The 19,887-nt window shown below is 43.5% G+C and overlaps 1 protein-coding gene across 3 annotated transcripts in view; it reads left to right on the top strand.

Annotated features, from left to right (window-relative positions):
* BACE2 (beta-secretase 2) overlaps positions 1–19,887 on the top strand; it is a 115,233-nt gene that overhangs the window by 37,282 nt on the left and 58,064 nt on the right. For all 3 annotated transcript variants that reach the window (XM_082392926.1, XM_082392925.1, XM_082392924.1), the window contains exons 3-6: positions 12,340–12,556; positions 15,799–15,927; positions 17,374–17,508; positions 19,517–19,618. In XM_082392926.1, coding sequence (XP_082249052.1) covers positions 12,340–12,556; positions 15,799–15,927; positions 17,374–17,508; positions 19,517–19,618 — 583 coding nt within the window. The remainder of the gene's footprint in view (positions 1–12,339; positions 12,557–15,798; positions 15,928–17,373; positions 17,509–19,516; positions 19,619–19,887) is intronic.

Here is a 19,887-nt window from a genome sequence, read left to right as displayed (position 1 = left end):
CAAAGGTTTCTTTTCTGAGATGTAGCTCCCTGCCTTGTGATGTTTCTGTATTTGCTTGCCCCTCTGATCTCTCTTAGTTATAATAAGGTTTCTGGTTGGGTTTGTCAGCCTCTGATTCAAGTCCCCCAGTCTCTGGATATTCAGGTTTAATGCTTCCTGAAACATGTCCCAGTAATTGGAGATTTGACTTGGGGTACTTTGACAGGATCTCTTTGATTTATGGAATCAGACATCAGGTTACCATTCGTCATTTGTGTAGCTTTGTCCCACCAGAAGCCCTCTTTTCATGGTGGTGAATGTTCCAATGAATTACTATATAGCAAAAAGACTATCATGTATTTTTTTTAGATGTACTTCTTTTTTAGCCAGTAAAATAGCCTCCAGTCAGTTGGCTTCATGAGAGAGTCAATAGACTCATTCCCCCTGACCTTATACTAATCTATTCAGGAAATAGATGACCCTCCAGGATGGACGGAAGCCCCTGGGCTGTCAATGGCCCCATTTACTCTGATCTGGTCACTTCCAGACCTTAGAAGAGCAAAAAGGGTATCTGGTCGCCTGGTCCAGACCAGCTATCCCCAAAGGTAGACCCAAAACTCTGAAATGTGCGGAAGAGCCCCGGGGAAGTCTCGGGCAGAGTTTTTCAGGAGTCTCAGCATTCTCTGGGTGGAGTGGCTTGTGGGAACCAGAGCTGACCCCAGGATTCAACTCTTTTGAATTCTGCCCTTTCACCTTTTCACTGTATGTTCTCTGGGTTTCTTTAAAATAATAAAATGTTCTGTGGTTCTTTTCTCCTCAGTTCGATTGATTTCATTTTTCAGTCCTGCATTCCCTGAACACTCTTATCAGAGGCAGAATGTCTCCTGAATTTGGTTCAAAGTGATTTTATTGCTGTGAGTGGACTTTTTCCTGGCTACTCACATCCTTCATGGGTGGCTGTTTCTGTGCACCCAGAATTGATGCTGCAAAGAAGCAGTCAATCTGGGGTTCGCTCTCGATAGAGTTAATTAATATGCAGAACAGTTGAGAGCCAAAGCATTTTAGTGCCAAGAGGTGGGATGTTAGAACATAAAGATGGACGGATGCACTTTTCTAAAAAGTCTACTCCTGGAAACTGTACATTAATAACCCTCAGAATTGCTTATGGTTCATCTCTGGGGTTTCTGCTCTTTGAGGTTTAGTTCGAGGAGCCCAGTGAATATGAGCTAAGAATTAACTTTTTTCCCACATTATCTGGAACTGTGCTTTCTACAAGGGTAGCTACTAGTCACATGTGGCTATTTAAATTTTTTTTTAACATCTTTATTGGAGTATAATTGCTTTACAGTGGTGTGTTAGTTTCTGCTGTATAACAAAGTGAATCAGCTATACATATACATATATCCGCAAATCTCCTCCTTCTTGCGTCTCCCTCCCACCCTCCCTATCCCACCCCTCTAGGTGGTCACAAAGCACCGAGCTGATCTCCCTCTGCTATGCGGCTGCTTCCCACTAGCTATCTATCTTACATTTGGTAGTGTATATATGTCCACGCCACTCTCTCACTTCGTCCCAGCTTACCCTTCCCCCTCCCCGTGTCCCCAAGTCCATTCTCTACATCTGCATCTTTATTCCTGTCCTGCCCCTAGGTTCTTCAGAACCATTTTTTTTTTTTTTTTAGATTCCATGTATATGTGTTAGCATATGGTATTTGTTTTTCTCTTTCTGACTTACTTCACTCTGTATGACAGACTCTAACTCCATCTACCTCACTACAAATAACTCCATTTCATTTCTTTTTATGGCTGAGTAATATTCCATTGTATATATGTGCCACATCTTCTTTATCCGATGATGGACATTTAGGTTGCTTCCATGTCCTGGCTATTGTAAATAGTGCTGTAGTGAACATTGTAGTACATGACTCCTTTTGAATTATGGTTTTCTCAGGGTATATGCCCAATAGTGGGATTGCTGGGTCATATGGTAGTTCTATTTTTAGTTTTTTAAGGAACCTCCATACTGTTCTCCATAGTGGCTGTATCAATTTACATTCCCACCAACAGTGCAAGAGGGTTCCCTTTTCTCCACACCCTCTCCAGCATTTATTGTTTGTAGATTTTTGATGATGGCCATTCTGATGGGTGTGAGGTGATACCTCATTGTAGTTTTGATTTGCATTTCTCTACTGATTAGTGATGTTGAGCATCCTTTCATATGTTTGTTGGCAATCTGTATATCTTCTTTGGAGAAATGTCTATTTAGGTCTTCTTCCCATTTTTGGATTGGGTTGTTTGTTTTTTTGATATTGAGCTGCATGAACTGCTTGTATATTTTGGAGATTAATCCTTTGTCAGTTGCTTTGTTTGCAAATATTTTCTGCCATTCTGAGGGTTGTCTTTTCGTGTTGTTTATGTTTTCCTTTGCTGTGCAAAAGCTTTGAAGTTTCATTAGGTCCCATTTGTTTATTTTTGTTTTTATTTCCATTTCTCTAGGAGGTGGGTCAAAAAGGATCTTGCTGTGACGTATGTCATAGAGTGTTCTGCCTATGTTTTCCTCTAAGAGTTTTATAGTGTCTGGCCTTACATTTAGGTCTTTAATCCATTTTGAGTTTATATTTGTGTATGGTGTTAGGCAGTGTTCTAATTTCATTCTTTTACATGTAGCTGTCCAGTTTTCCCAGCACCACTTAGTGAAGAGGCTGTCTTTTCTCCATGGTATGTTCTTGCCTCCTTTGTCAAAAATAAGGTGACCATATGCGCATGGGTTTATCTCTGGGCTTTCTATTCTGTTCCATTGACCTATACTTCTGTTTTTGTGCCAGTACCACACTCTCGTGATTACTGTAGCTTTGTAGTATGGTCTGAAGTCAGAGAGCCTGATTCCTCCAGCTCCGTTTTTCTTTCTCAAGATTGCTTTGGCTATTCGGGGTCTTTTGTGTTTCCATACAAATTGTGAAATTTTTTGTTCTAGTTCTATGAAAACTGCCATTGGTAGTTTGATAGGGATTGCATTGAATCTGTAGATGGCTTTGGGCAGTATAGTCATTTTCACAATGTTGATGCTTCCAATCCAAGAACATGGTATATCTCTCCATCTGTTTGTATCATCTTTAATTTCTTTCATCAGTGTCTTACAATTTTCTGCATACAGGTCTTTTGTCTCCTTAGGTAGGTTTATTCCTAGGTATTTTATTCTTTTTGTTGCAGTGGTAAATGGGAGTGTTTCCTTAATTTCTCTTTCAGATTTTTCATCATTCATGTATAGGAATGCAAGAGATTTCTGTGCATTAATTTTGTATCCTGCTACTTTACCAAATTCATTGATTAGCTCTAGGAGTTTTCTGGTAGCATCTTTAGGATTCTCTACGTATAGTATCATGTCATCTGCGAACAGTGACAGTTTTACTTCTTCTTTTCCGATTTGGATTCCTTTTATTTCTTTTTCTTCTCTGATTGCTGTGACTAAAACTTCCAAAACTATGTTGAATAATAGTGGCGAGAGTGGGCAACCTTGTCTTGTTCCTGATCTTAGAGGAAATGGTTTCAGTTTTTCACCATTGAGAACGATGTTGGCTGTGGGTTTGTCATATATGGCCTTTATTAGGTTGAGGCAAGTCCCCTCTGTGCCTACTGTCTGAAGAGTTTTTATCATAAATGGGTGTTGAATTTTGCTGAAAGCTTTTTATGCATCTATTGAGATTATCATATGGTTTTTATCCTTCAGTTTGTTAATATGGTGTGTCACATTGATTGATTTGCATATATTGAAGAATCCTTGCATTCCTGGGATAAACCCCACTTGATCATGGTGTATGGTCTATTTAATGTGCTGTTGGATTCTGTTTGCTAGCATTTTGTTGAGGATTTTTGCATATATGTTCATCAGAGATATTGGCCTGTAGTTTTCTTTTTTTGTGACATGTCTGGTTTTGGTATCAGGGTGGCCTCGTAGAATGAGTTTGGGAGTGTTCCTCCCTCTGGTATATTTTGGAAGAGTTTGAGAAGGATAGGTGTTAGCTCTTCTCTAAATATTTGATAGATTTTGCCTGTGAAGCCATCTGGTCCTGGGCTTTTGTTTGTTGGAAGATTTTTGATCACGGTCTGAATTTCAGTGCTTGTGATTGGTCTGTTTATATTTTCTATTTCTTCCTGGTTCAGTCTCAGAAGATTGTGCTTTTCTAAGAATTTGTCCATTTCTTCCAGGTTGTCCATTTTATTGGCATATAGTTGCTTGTAGTAATCTCTCATGATCCTTTATATTTCTGCAGTGTCAGTTGTTACTTCTCCTTTTTCATTTCTAATTCTATTGATTTGAGTCCTCTCCCTTTTTTTGTTGATGAGTCTGGCTAATGGTTTATCAATTTTGTTTATCTTCTCAAAGAACCAGCTTTTGGTTTTACTGATATTTGCTATTGTTTTCTTCATTTATTTTTCATTTATTTCTGATCTGATCTTTATGATTTCTTTCTTCTGCTAACCTTGAGGTTTTTTTGTTCTTCGTTCTCTAATTGCTTTAGGTGTAAGGTTAGGTTGTTTAGTTGAGATGTTTCTTGTTTCTTGAGGTAGGACTGTATTGCTGTAAACTTCCCTCTTAGAACTGCTTTTGCTGCATCCCATAGGTTTTGGGTCATCGTGTTTTCATTGTCATTTATTTCTACATATGATTTGCTTTCCCCTTTGATTTCTTCAGTGATCTCTTGGTTATTTAGTAGCGTATTGTTTAGCCTCCATGTGTTTGTATTTTTTACAGTTATTTCCCTGTAATTGATATCTAGTCTCACAGCTTTGTTGTCAGAAAAGATACTTGACACGATTTCAAGTTTCTTAAATTTGCCAAGGCTTGATTTGTGACCCAAGATATGATCTATCCTGGAGAATGTTCCATAAGCACTTGAGAAGAAAGTGTTTTCTGTTGTTTTTGGATGGAATGTCCTATAAATATCAATTAAATCCATCTTGTTTAATGTGTCATTTAAAGCAGTGTTTCCTTATTTATTTTCATTTTGGTTGATCTGCCCATTGGTGAAAGTGGGGTGTTAAAAGTCCCCTACTATGATTGTGTTACTGTTGATTTCCCCTTTTATGGCTGTTAGCATTTGCCTTATGTATTGAGGTGCTCCTATGTTGGGTGCATAAATATTTACAATTGTTATATCTTCTTCTTGGATTGATCCCTTGATCATTATGTAGTGTCCTTCTTTGTCTCTTTTAATAGTCTTTGTTTTAAAGTCTATTTTGTCTGATATGAGAATTGCTACTCCAGCTTTCTTTTGATTTCCATTTGCATGGAATATCTTTTTCCATCCCCTCACTTTCAGCCAGTATGTGTCCCTAGGCCTGAAATGGGTCTCTTATAGACAGCATATATACAGGTCTTGTTTTTGTATCCATTCAGCCAGTCTATGTCTTTTGGTTGGAGTGTTTAATCCATTTACATTCAAGGTAATTATCGATATGTATGTTCCTATGACCATTTTCTTAATTATTTTGGGTTTGTTATTGTAAGTCTTTTCCTTCTCTTGTGTTTCCTGCCTAGAGAAGTTCCTTTAGCATTTGTTGTAAAGCTGGTTTGGTGGTGCTGAATTCTCTTAGCTTTTGCTTGTCTGTAAAGGTTTTCATTTCTCCGTCGAATCTGAATGGAATCCTTGCTGGGTAGAGTAATCTTGGTTGTAGGTTTTCCCCTTTCATCACTTTAAATATGTCCTGTCACTCCCTTCTGGCTTGCAGAGTTTCTGCTGAAAGATCAGCTGTTAACCTTATGGGGATTCCTTTGTATGTTAGTTGTTGCCTTTCCCTTGCTGCTTTCAATATTTTTTCTTTGTATTTATTTTTTGATAGTTTGATTAATATGTGTCTTGGTGTGTTTCTCCTGTATTTCTCCTTGGATTTATCCTGTATGGGATTCTCTGTGCTTCCTGGACTTGAGTGACTATTTCCTTTCCCATATTAGGGAAGTTTTCAACTATAATCTCTTCAAATATTTTCTCAGTTCCTTTCTTTTTCTCTAATTCTTCTGGGACCCCTATAATTTGAATGTCGGTGTGTTTAATGTTGTCCCAGAGGTCTCTGAGACTGTCCTCAATTCTTTTCATTCTTTTTTCTTTATTCTGCTCTGTGGTAGTTATTTCCACTATTTTATCTTCTAGGTCACTTATCCGTTCTTCTGCCTCAGTTATTCTGCTATTGATTCCTTCTAGAGAATTTTTAATTTCATTTATTGTGTTGTTCATCATTGTTTGTTTGCTCTTTAGTTCTTCTAGGTCCTTATTAAACGTTTCTTGTATTTTCTCCATTGTATTTCCAAGGTTTTGGATATCTTTACTATCATTACTCTGAATTCTTTTTCAGGTAGACTGCCTATTTCCTCTTCATTTGTTTGGTCTGGTGGGTTTTTACCTTGCTCCTTCATCTGCTGCGTATTTCTCTGTCTTCTCGTTTTGCTTAACTTACTGTGTTTGGGGTCTCCTTTACGCAGGCTGCAGGTTCGTAGTTCCCGTTGTTTTTGGTGTCTGCCCCCAGTGGATAAGCTTGGTTCAGTAGGTTGTGTAGGCTTCCTGGTGGAGGGGACTGATACCTGTGTTCTGGTGGATGAGGCTGGATCTTTTCTTTCTGGTGGGCAGGACCATGTCTGGTGGTGTGTTTTGTGGTGTCTGTGAAATTATTATGATTTTAGGCAGCCTCTCTGCTAATGGGTGGGGTTGTGTTCCTGTCTTGCTAGTTGTTTGGCATGGGGTGTAGAGCACTGGAGCTTGCTGGTCGTTGAGTGGAGTTGGGTCTTAGCATTGAGACGGGGATCTCTGGGAGAGCTCTCACCGATTGATATTACATGGGGCTGGGAGGTCTCTGGTGGCCTAATGTCCTGAACTCAGCTCTCCCACCTCAGAGGCTCAGGCCTGACACCTGGCTGGAGCACCAAGACCCTGTCAGCCACATGGCTCAGAAGAAAAGGGAGAAAAAAAAAAAGAAAGAAAGAAAAAAATAAAATAAAATAAAGTTACTAAAATAAAAAGTTTTAAAAATATATTATTAAAATAAAAAAATTAAAAAATTAATTAAAAAAGAAAAGAAAAAAAAAGAAGAGAGCAACCAAACCAATAAAGGAATCCACCAATGATAACAAGCGCTAAAAAATAAACTAAGGTAAACATAAAAATCAGAAACTGGTCAGTCACAGACAGCAAACCCCAAGTCTACAGTTGCTCCTAAAGTCCACCTCCTCAATTTTGGGATGATTTGTTGTCTATTCAGGTATTCCACAGATGCAGGCACATCAAGTTGTTTGTGGAGTTTTAATCCACTGCTTCTGAGGCTGCTGGGAGAGATTTCCCTTTCTCTTCTTTGTTCGCACAGCTCCCAGGGTTCAGCTTTGGATTTGGCCCCGCCTCTGCATGTAGGTCGCCTGAGGGCGTCTGTTCTTCCGCTCACACAGGATGGGGTTAAAGGAGCAGCTGCTTCGGGGGCTCTGGCTCACTCAGGCCGGGGGGAGGGAGGGGTACGGAGGAGGCGGGGCGAGCCTGCGGTGGCAGAGGTGTCGTGACGTTGCAGCAGCCCGAGGCGCGCCGTGAGTTCTCCCGGGGAAGTTGTCCCTGGATCACGGGACCCTGGCAGTGGCGGGCTGCACAGGCTCCGGGAGGGGCGGTGTGGATAGAGACCTGGGCTCGCACACGGGCTTCTTGGTGGCTTGGTGGCGGCAGCAGCAGCCTTAGCATCTCGCGCCCGTCTCTGGGGTCCGCGCTGATAGCCGCGGCTCACGCCCGTCTCTGGAGCTCGTTTAGGCGGCGCTCTGAATCCCCTCTCCTTGCGCGCCGTGAAACAAAGAGGTAAGAAAAAGTCTCTTGCCTCTTCGGCAGCTGCAGACTTTTTCCCGGACTCCCTCCTGGCTAGCCGTGGCACACTAGCCCCTTCAGGCTGTGTTCACGCCGCCAGCCCCAGTCCTCTCCCTGCGATCCGACTGAAGCCCGAGCCTCAGCTCCCAGCCCCGCCCGCCCCAGCGGGGGAGCAGACAAGCTTCTCAGGTTGGTGAGTGCTGCTCGGCGCCGAGCCTCCGTGTGGGAATCTCTCCGTGTGGGAATCTCTCCGCTTTGCACTCTGCACCCCTGTGGCTGCGCTCTCCTCCGTGGCTCCGAAGCTCCCCCCTCCGCCACCTGCAGTCTCCGCCCGCAAAGGGGCTCCTAGTGTGTGGACACCTTTCTTCCTTCACGGCTCCCTCCCACTGGCGCAGGTCCCGTCCCTATTCTTTTGTCTGTTTTTTCTTTTTTCTTTTGCCCTACCCAGGTACGTGGGGAGTTTCTTGCTTTTTGGGAGGTCTGAGGTCTTCTGCCAGCGTTCAGTAGGTGTTCTGTCGGAGTTGTTCCACATGTAGATGTATTTCTGATGTATTTGTGGGGAGGAAGGCGATCTCCACATCTTACTCCTCCACCATCTTGAAGGTCCTCGTGGCTATTTAAATTTAAATTAATTAATGTTAAATAAAGAGTCGTTCTTTAGTCAAACTGTCCAGACGGTCCCGGACTTATGATCGTTTGACTGATGATTTTTCAACTTGACAGTGGTGCAAAAGCAATGCACGTTCAGTAGAAACTGTACTTTGGATTCTGAATTTTGATCTTCTCCCAAGCTGGCAATATGCTGGACGATCCTCTCTTGTGATGCTGGGCAGCGACAGCCATAGCTCCCTGTCAGCCACACAGTCATGAGGGTAAACAGCTGCACACTGATAACCACGCTGCACCCAGACGACCACTCTGTTTTTCGCTTTCAGTATAATATTCAATAACTTACAGGAGATATTCAATATTTCATTATAAAATAGGCTTTGTGTTGGATGATTTTGCCCAACTGTCGGCTAATATAAGTGTTCTGAGCACGGTTAAGGTAGGCTAGGCTAAGCTGGGATGTTCAGTAGGTTAGGTGTATTAAATGCATTTTCAACTTAATGATAATTTCAACTTACAAGGGTTTATCAGGATGTAACCCCATCGTATGTTGAGGAAGATCTACAGTCACATTTCAGGTTGGCTACTGTATTGGAAGCATAGGTAGAGAATATTTCTGTCATTGCAGACGTTCTATTGGACAGCCCTGGTCCAGAACACAGAAGAGCTCCATCTTTTAGAAACCTAGAAGGTTCCTCCCCTCCCTGGACCATTTTAACCAAATCTTACCCAGGACTTGCCCCTTTTCCTGGAGGTTGTTGGACTTCAGAATGAGACAGTTTTGGATATTCAGAAAGAGTATCTCTATAGGAACATTTTCTAGAAAAAATATCTTACATTTTCTAATAGCAGCCCATAGATTGAATAAAGGTAGCAAGCGATTAGATAATTATAATAATAGCAGCTATTTTTGTTGTGTACCTGCTGTGTTCCAGGGTTTTGTTCTAAATGGTTTACAGTATTAACTCTCTTAATCCTTAGTATTAACCCCATGAGGTATGGTACTGTACTTGTCCCGACTTTTTAGTTGAGGAAACTGAGGTACAGAGAAGTTAATTAACTTGACTTAGGGTCACACATGGCTCCCAAGTGGTTGAAGTACTACTTGACTGCAGGCGGTGTAACTCCAACTGCCTCTCATCTCTCTGTAAATGGCACCGAAACATCCAGAATGTTCGCCCATGAGGGAAATAGCAAGCTGGTCAGTACACTACAGAGGACATGCTACTTAGATGGTCAGCCTGGTCCATCTTATCAGTAACATTGGCAGATTCTAATGAGTTTTCTGTAGTCTGGACAGAGTAAAAATAAAAAAAACTTCTCAAAAGAAAGTCATGGTACTATAGAATGTTTGGGGAGATAATAATCTTCTAGATCAGGAGTTGGCAAACTAGGGCTGACAGGCCACATCCAACCTGCTGCCTGTGTTTGTAAATAAAGTTTTATTGGAACACAGACACACACGTTTGTTTATCTGTCACATGTGGCTGCTTCTTCACTAGCAGAGTGGAGTAGTAACAGAAATCATGTGACCCACGAAACCTGAAAGATTTGTTTTCTGGCCCTTTACAGAAAAAATTTGCCAACCCTGTGCTAGATCACATTCTCTAAGCCTTTCAAAATAATTAGCCTCTTCCATTAGCAGTAGTGTTTTGCAGTCAAATGCTCTACCACTGATCTATACGCCCAGCAGTAGTGCAGTTTTAAACTTGAGGAATGACCGCAAACTGTCAAAAGGGACTGACAATTTAGTATTTTAATTGCTTTTCATCCTAAATGTGTGCAACCCCTGCTGTGTGCCAAGCATCACTGAATTGATGCTGGCACTAAAACTTGGCACTAAAACACCAACCCTCAAGTGCCTGCATTTCAATGACCTGACTATGCGCTTTATACGTGTAATTTCTGATGGGTTCCTTAGAGCTCCATGTGCCCGGGGTCCATCCACACTTACTTTTTGGTCTGTGCCTGCCCTTGTCAGAAGACGTCTGTACATAAAATGTTCGCTTAATGCTGCTCTCTCTTTAAGATCATGGTGGAGTTAGCTAAAATAGAAAATGTTAAAATTAAATATTCTTCATATTTCATATCCCATTATGATGTTAGAATAAATTAAATTTCTCCAAAATGTGTCTGCCAGACATTTTAAAAATAACCTTTTTTCCCTGATTATAAAAAGTTATATATGCAGAAAATATGGAAGGATCTAACCACAAGAATGAGAGTTTCCCCCACAAAACCCCACCACCCAGAGGTAGCGCTGCTAATATTGGAGTGTATTAAATTTTTTTGAAGAAGGTTCTGCCACATATACAAATGTTTCTTTTACCTTATTTTTTTTTACTATGTCATTGAAAATGTCTTACTCAACAGCATTTTTCAGAGCTACTTAATATTCCATCATATGGATGTACTATAATTTACTAAACTATTTCCTTTTTACTGGGCATTTAGGTTGTTTCCAACTGTTTGCTGTTATAAATAAAACATAATGACTGTCTTTGTTCATGAATCTCTGTTTGCATCATGGGTGTTTTCTTAAGATCAGATTCTGAGAAGTGCAATTACTGAATTAAAGACTGTTACCATTTTTAAAGCTTATGAGACGTACCGAAAAAAAGTCATATCATCCCTGACTTAACTTTCTCCCTGACTCCCAAAAAGGCCATATAATCCATACCGCAAATTCATATAATCCTATAGCAAACACTTAGTAACATGTATTAATGTTCAGAGATTTAATGTTAAAACAAAATGAAATGAAAACTGCAGACAACAGGAACACTTTACAATGATGTGTTTGGTGATTTGGCACTTCTCTTAGGAATCTGCTCATTTTCCTAGGGGAAGCCTGGTTTGAATGCCCAGATATTTGCTCAGAGATGTCCCTTGGGTTCCTGCCTATAGTCAACAGAGTTTCAAGCTCCATTAGGTATAAGAATGACCTCCCAGGATTGGACACCCCAGGGCCTTGACACCTACTGTTCTCTCTCCAGGAGGCCCCTCCCCAGAGAGCCCCGTGGCTCGTTGTCTTCAGGCAGGTCTCACACAAATGTCCTCTTTCAGAGAGGCCTCAGTGACCACCCTCCCCTCACCCTGCTCTCTTCTCTGGGTGACTCATCACTCTATCATCGCCTGGAATTCTAGGGGTTCAATTGTTTACTGTCTGTCTCTGAAATCCCGAGAGCAGGATTTCCATCTACCCCACCTGTTGTCTGGCCGTGTTCATGTTATTCTGTCTCAGTAACGCTTACCCTTAGGGGTTGTGGGGTTGTCACAGTGACTTGCGTCACAGTGACTTGTCATCAGCGTCCTCCTTCATGTTTTGATATGAGTAGAATCAGCTTGGGGCACAGGGACGACCTTGAGAAGGAACCTGTGACCCCAGGAGGTCGTGCGGGCCCTGACGAGGGACAGCCCTGGTACTGGGGGTGTGTGGCTTGATCTTTATTCATCACGTTGGCTGTTTGTGTGAATCTGAACCCCAGGCCACAAGCTGGTGGCCCCTCTTTCTGGGCTGCCAGCCCCTCCCTTTGTCACAGAGTAGCAGTGCAGGGTCCCCACAGAGCCAGAGGGCCAGGCGGGGCCCACACACAGTTGTGGCGTCCCAGGCCAATGCAGTTAAGTACAACACCTGGCTTAACGGGGCAGGACTTGGGCGGAGGGAAGAGTTAAATTCGGGGCTACACATTGACCCCAGTACTCCCTTACGCGTGGCGCAGAAGACGCCATTACCCAAATGTTAGCGATTATTTTTTATGGGAAATGTCACCTTGTGAGCGTGAAGAGTCTTAATTATGAAGAATTGCTTATGCAGACCTTCTGGGCGTAGGGCCGCTGTCTTTGCAGCCATGACCGCCATGTGGTCAGAACAGGGACAGGGGGACGGGATACAGGACACAATGCCTCTTCTCTTTTTCCAGGTCCAGCACCTACCGCCCCAAGGGCTTTGACGTCACCGTGAAGTACACGCAAGGGAGCTGGACTGGCTTCGTTGGAGAGGACGTTGTCACCATCCCAAAAGGCTTCAACAGTTCTTTTCTGGTCAACATTGCCACCATCTTTGAGTCAGAGAATTTCTTTTTGCCTGGGATTAAATGGAATGGGATACTTGGACTGGCTTATGCTACCCTGGCCAAGGTAAGAATAATGGGTGGATCTAAGGAAATTGAGTGATGGGACAAGATTCTGAAGCCAGTCATTGGAGGGGCCAACAGATGGGTCCAGCTGTCCGAGACAGTCAGTGAGAATCACATGGTTGAAAGATCAGTGTTCGCACAATTAAGTTTATCTCTAAGCATTTTTAAAATTTAAGATGAATGGTGACATTCTTTGAACCTTTCTACAAGGTACACTCATAACATCACTTTTTTCATTTGCCTTTCGTTTATTTTACTTGTATAGTTGACAGGTGTTAACAGAAGCTGAATCACTTTGATTATGGTGTTTGTTTAGGGGTTTTTGTTTGGGCAGGATTAAGAGTAAACACATTTATTAAATTCATACATTCACATGAAGACGTGACACTGGAACCTCGGCAGGAAGAGGTGTCCCTCCAGGCAGAGAAAGCATCGTGCTGCCTTTCCCTCACTCTGGAGTTGAGAGCACAGGCAGCCTTCAAGCGCGCCCTGGGGATCGCCAGCCCCTGGAATTAGCGATGCAGCGAGGAGAGATGGTGGGACCCTCGCTCCCATCAGCGTCAGAACCTTCACAAAACAGGGAAAGACAGGACTGAATGTTCTCCAGTTATCTGCCCTTGATCCCACCCAAAGGAAGTAGTGTTCATGAGCAGGAGGAGTGAGGTGGGCTGGGAAGTGTCCACCCGGAAGGGATGCCAGGGGCAGGCGGATCCGACACCCGTGGGTCCCCTGGGCTCCGGGAGACCAGGGCAGGTGAGCATACACTTGAGGAGAGGTTGCCCCTCCTGGCCTGTAAACGGGCACCCCGGCTCGGCCTCTCCTTGTTCAGAGTTAGGCTTCCAGCCAGAGCTAAGTGTGGAACAAAGAATCGTGGGTGCAGAAAGGCCTGTTTTCTCTCCATAAGGACATTTGTTCCAGCTCAAGTTTACTAGCAAGCGATGCAGGGCAGCGATGTGAGGGGGTGGAGATGGGCCAGTAGGCAGGGGCCGTTTCCCAACACTGTGGCTTCTCAAGGACAAAAAATAGCCCGTGAAGCCCTAGGCTGAGACCATTGCAAGGTGTCTGAGACCTCCCCACAAGGCAGACTTTGTAGGCCCCTGTTATCCCCATTTTAGAGATGTGTGGACTGAGGGTCAGAGAGGTTTACCCCTTGCCTAGGGCTGTCAGAGCCCAGAGCCCCCTCTACGGAGCCCAGATGGCTTCTGGAGCCGTTTTTTTGCTCAGCACTGTAGGAAAAGCTTAATATGAGTTCCCAAACTCGTAGCAACTTACATTCCTAGATACTTTTCACTGACCATGTGACCTCAGGCAAAATGTTTCATCTTCTCGTGACTCTGAAAATAAAAGATGTATGATTGATTTGATGCTGGTTATTTAGAGGATGGTAGCGTAAAGCTAAATTATCTGGAATTAATAATATGTAAAACTTCCTTGAGAATAGACTGCTTTGGGGTTCTTTTGGGTGTCCAGACTCCCCACGTGACTTTTTATCTTTTCACCTATGAAATTCCAAGATTGCCGACAATTGTCTTCACTTCCTAGGTTTGGGGAGACAGTAACAGGATTTGTAGGACATGAGGCACGGCTAGAAACAGGACTGGCAGGGCGGTGTGGGTTGGTGGCCCAAAGGTGTTTCTGAAATAGGTTCCCCGAGCACCCAGTGGGGTCATAGTGTGTGGTGGCCCCCGGCCGATGCCAGGTGCCTCTCATCAAGGATGTGGTCAGAACCACCTGCGGGGTCTCTCGCACTACAGTTGCCTGCACCCAGCAGCAGCCCTGCTGAATCAGGTCCTCTTGGGCTGGTCCTGGGCAGCTGTGTGCTTTTAAACCTTAAAGGATCCCGAGTCCTACTGAAGAATGACCTGGCAGGATAATAATAGATCCCATCCCGTGTGCCAGGCACTATTCCAAGCACTCTGTGTGTACTGACCCATTTAAGCCCCAGAAGAGCTCTGGGATGCGGCTATGATCCCCATTTTACAGATAAGGAAACAAAGGAACAAGTCACACGGTTAGCAGGTGGGTGGTGGAGCCAGGATTCAATTCCAGGCAGTGTTTATCTCACTGCCTCTCAAGAAGATTGACACAGACTGGGTCATCACCAGAGCCAGCCTGTTTCAAAAGGGGGCTTCGTCTCATTCCTTGACCCAAACACAAAGTATTTAGACAAGGTTACATGTAGAGATTGTACTGAATTCTGCAAGAGAGTCCACAGCGGCTGGGATAGAAGCAGATAGGAGGCCAAATACAAATGAACTAAAGAAATGGGAAGGTTTCTGTCTGTCTGATAACTCTCCTCTCACTCCCTCTAGAAGTAGAGTTTTAGTTCTTACAGCTTATAAATAATCCTTCCTTATATTAACCGTAGATGCTCAGAATATGCCAAGAGCATCTATGCTGCCACAGTTGTTTTCATCAAGAACGAACCATTCGTAGTAACCAACTCTAATCTGTCCCAGTTGTCAAAGCCAAAATCGAAACGTAGGTCTATGACCTTCCTTCCTGACCACCAGCACCTGTGACCCACCCCCAGCTAAGACCTGTTCACAGACCATCCCTCCTTTTCAGTCCTGGAGAAATACAGCTGGTCTCTGAAGGTGTGGTTACATGTAACAGAAGCACAGAGGACATTATTGACATACGGCAATGGGGAATAATGAGCTTTTAAACTGCAGGAGAATAGCATCGTTCCTTTCCCAGTTGCCAGAGTTCAGTAGACAGCCGGCAGAGCTAAGCCGCCTCCCAGGGTCCGGGATCTGGGATGTGACCTGTCCTCATGGGTCAGGCACCTGTCATTTGCATGATGGATGACTACAGCTGAAAAAAAACTTACTGAAGCTGCAAAGGCAGCTCCTGGAGACACTGTTCTCTCCTTACTCTGAAATGTCTAAGATTAGAATCCACCACCTACCTGGGTAACCCACTTCCACATCTTCTCACGCCTGCCTCACAAGGCAGTCAGGATGGTAAATGGGGCAGCCTCTTAACAGCTTCCGGAAATACTATCTTATTTTTCCAACAGAGCCGCCATCCCAAAAGGAAAAAATACCAAGTCTTAGGGAGTTCTGTTGGAGGTTTCTGAATCAGTGTACTTAATAATAAGCTTGTTTATTCCTTAGCCTTGAAAATATTGACTATAAAGAAATGCCATGTTGTATACCATGCCTGGTGCCTGCATGGGGTCACTCCTTGTCTCCACTGCGAGTCCTGAAGCAGCTGTGCTCTTTCCCATCCCTCCTGCAGCCATCAAGTTCTCTGGAGACATTCTTTGATTCCCTCGTGGCACAAGCAAAGATCCCCAATGTTTTCTCCATGCAGATGTGTGGGGCTGGATTGCCAGTCGCTGGATCTGGTACCAACGGAGGTAGTCTTGTGGGTATCTTTTCATCTTAAAGGGGGAACATCAGAGATCAGTGGGGCTGCTCTTTTCTGCTTTATTAAGACCCTGATAGAAATATTAGACATGTAGGCATACATAGGTACTGTCAAATATTAATAATCCTTGTTTGAGAGCCCTTAAAAATGGATAAAACTAGGTATTATTTTTATCTTTCCTAATCATCCTGCCATCTCATAAGATGATTCTCATTGCTTCCCCAAATTCCTTTATTTTTTTTTATCCCCATACCTTTTTTTTCAATTGGAGTATAGTTGTCTTACACTGTTGCGTTAGTCAAATTCCTTTAAAGCTTTTTAAAAAAATGTTCCTTTGAAAGGTAACTGTTTTTGTTGGGTGTGGCAGGGGCACATGAGGACCAGTGGGGTGGGGTGGCAGGTGGGCCTTAACTCTGGGGAGGGGGGGCAAAGGGGGAGGACTGTGATTGCATAAATTTGGTGGGGAGACGGGGACACCTGTACATCCTTTCTCTCGCTCTCAACACACACACACACACACACACACACACACACACACACACACAGACCCACACATATACACACACATGCACGCACATACACAGCTATACAGACATACACATACACACACTTATATACACACACATGCACATACACAGCACACACGCACATACATACATATACACATACATACACACATATATATACACACACATGCACATACACAGCACACACATAGTGAAGCAGAATCGACACTGTGAACATGCCATAACCCAAGTGTCCCCTTGATGGGCCCTGCGCCCCGACGTCTAAAGTAGGAGGTGATGGGGAGAATGTACATGAAGGGCCCCCGCCAGGTTGGATGATGTTGACCCCTTTGCTCTCCAGCTATGAGAAGTAGGCTCATCTACTTTGATTGCTAACAATACACCTGCTCTCAACACCTTTTTTTATCACCTTTTCAGGGGAGAGGGTAGCCTAGATTTGTGGGGTGATGCTATACAGATGTGCAAAATGAAGTTTTGGTTAGGGAAGCTCTTTTGTTCTGCTTTCCATGCAAATGTGCGGGGCAGGAAGTCATCCTCTGTCTTCTGAGGAACTAAATTTTTGCCAGTCTGTATGGTTTACAATTTTATTGCATTTCTTTGCCAGTGGCCGGGGTGGGGGCCGGAGGGGAGGATCTCAATATCATGGAGCTGGTACTGTATGTACTAACTTTAGGTAAGGGAAACCATCAAAGCATCCTGATTAGACTAGGGTATAAAAGTCTTTGATCTTTGGATACATGGCCCCAGAATGTTCCCTGTTTAATTTTCAGGTGTATGTATTTATTTATAACATCCCAATAAATTGAAAGTACTAATTCTAGTGAAGTTTTGCCTTATAAGAGCATGCTTCTCTGTGTAACTTGTTACATGCCTGTATATTTTTTTCTCTTATACCTGTAAATATTTTCCATCCCAGGTCCTGGGTGGAATTGAACCAACCTTGTACAAAGGAGACATCTGGTATACCCCTATTAAGGAGGAGTGGTATTATCAGATAGAAATTCTGAAACTGGAAATCGGAGGCCAGAGCCTTAATCTGGACTGCAGAGAGGTATTTCCACTCTGTGATCTCTTTGTGTCTACCTGTCTGTATGTGCCTGGGTCACTTAAATATTACAGCTGGGACCTGAATATGAACTCTGAGGGTACATTACATTGCAAGACAAATCAAAAGTTCATGACATTAAAAGTTACAGGGCCTTTTTGTAGATGATTTTATACCAATGATCCCCCCCCCCAAAAAATTGCTTCCCTTCGACTGCTTCTCTTAATAGAGAGGAATTAGCCTAAAATGGTGAGTGAAGAGAACTATCCAGAGCTATCCATATTATCTTGGCCTGATGGTCCCTGATCTCTGTTCAAGACAACGAGAAGTAAGCAGGGTTTTATCAGTGTAAAAGGGGACTGAAAATAAGCAAAATGAAACCAGAAGTAAATCATCAGCTTTCCCCTCCATTCACAGCTAATCCCCCTTCCCCCCAGTATACAATTCTCACTCGAAGAAACATGTGCTCTAAAGATGTGCATGGCTTTTGATGGTGCTCAAAGGAGGCACATGTGCAGAGCTGGGAAACCACGTCTCTCGTTAACCTCGTTCACACCCTCTCGCTGCAGTTTGGCTTGTTTGTGGCACATAATGACATGATTATGAGGATCTGAGGGAGACTTGGTCCTCTACAATATTTTCAGAATGGTTTACAAAAACCACCAGCATTTCATCAGCATTCATTGTACTCTTACCTGTCATCACTGCCTTTCAGTTTAACCACCACATTGTACCATAAGTTCTCATATACACAGATGCCTCTGAAAAAACAGTCAAAGCTTGATTAAAGGGAAGGTCCATTGCATTGGAATGGTGTTTCAGTCCTAAGTCCACAAATCTGTTTATTGTCAAGAGGCATTTACTTGCCATTGAAGAGTCCAATGATAGAATCAGATGGGAGGGCCTAAAATAAAGCACAGACTCCGCACGTGTGTGTGTATGCGCGTGTGCGTGTGTATGTGTTTGTGTGTGAGAGTGTGTGTTGGAGAGTGTAAGCATTTATTTGGAGCTTTGATTCTCGTATTCCTGGTTCTTTTCTGCCCCCCCACAATCAGCCAAGCTTGCCACACAGAGCAAACAACAAAACCCAGAACATTCCACCCCCCAGCATTTCAGTATGCGAGCTTTTCTTACACATGCAAGTGCGAACAAACTAGATTATATTTAAATTAACTTTGTTTCTAAACTGAAATTCGTTTTACATTTGAAAAAATATGAATCAGTTGCTGTGTTTCAATTTCTCAAAATTCTTCACTCCTCCCACCTGCTACCTAAACAAATCCTTATTTCCTTTTGACCTGCTTGGTGTATTTGGTCCTATGACTCATGGATTTGCCGTAGAAGCAAGAGGATTAAATTGCCCACGACTCACTCCATTCCTGGGCAGCCTTGATCGTACAGTTATGTCCCTAGAGGTTGGGTGACTACTCTGGTCTTGGCCCACTGACCTCCATTCTTCCCACTCGGCCACATAAAGAATGACAGAGGTGGGGTCAGGGCTGGGACTGCCTCTGTGTGTGTGAGATTCTCTTACTGAATGTGGCTTTGGTTCCATTCTAAATGCAAATATGGGGTGTCTATTGAAAAACTGTCCTTCCCCGTCTTTCTCCACTAGCAGGGTAATAGAGAGTTGATTTTTCATGATTTGTATAAATGACATTTAATGTATCATTTCAACCTCTAAAGACAAATGGGTCTTCCCTCTTTGGGGGATCCTTGACAGAATCTGGCCACTGCTGAGTAAGAGAAAAGCCCTGCATTAGGCTGTTGATTTTGGTCAATGTCACTGCCCTTTCCTGGCCTCGGTTTCTTTATCTATAATGAGAACATTGGGCAAGGAAGTTCTCGGTTCCCAAGTTCTGAGAAGATGAAATGAATTGTAGCCACCAAGGAGGTACCGTGACTGCCGAACGTGTGTATCACAGGTCCACGGTGACGGCGGGCTGGAGCCGTGCATTGACGTGGGTGCCCTGTCGCTCATGTGCCTTCTCCCCACCCCCTCTCCCCGTTCTAGTATAATGCGGACAAGGCCATCGTGGACAGCGGCACCACGCTGCTGCGCCTGCCCCAGAAGGTGTTTGATGCCGTGATCGAGGCAGTGGCCCGCACGTCTCTGGTGAGTCTTCAGGATGGTGGATGAATCTCAGAGGTCACACCAGGTCATGACCGCGTACTGGGGAATACCACCACGTAGTCTAACGGTCTCCGTCTGAGGACTTTGAGGTTGTTTTATTTTAATGATTACTTATGAAGTTCACAATCTTATTCTTTGATATTAACCGGCAAATACTTCCTTCACTTTAACCTCAGAGGACTTGGATCTGAAGGTGCGTTTTAGGGTTTCAAATAACATTGTAGTTAGCATAGCGCTATTTAATCTAAGGG

The sequence above is a fragment of the Balaenoptera borealis genome (genome assembly GCF_965194805.1).
Source record: "Balaenoptera borealis genome assembly, chromosome: 5".
Classification (NCBI taxonomy): Eukaryota; Metazoa; Chordata; class Mammalia; order Artiodactyla; family Balaenopteridae; genus Balaenoptera; species Balaenoptera borealis.
This window is presented reverse-complemented; position numbering and strand designations above follow the sequence as displayed.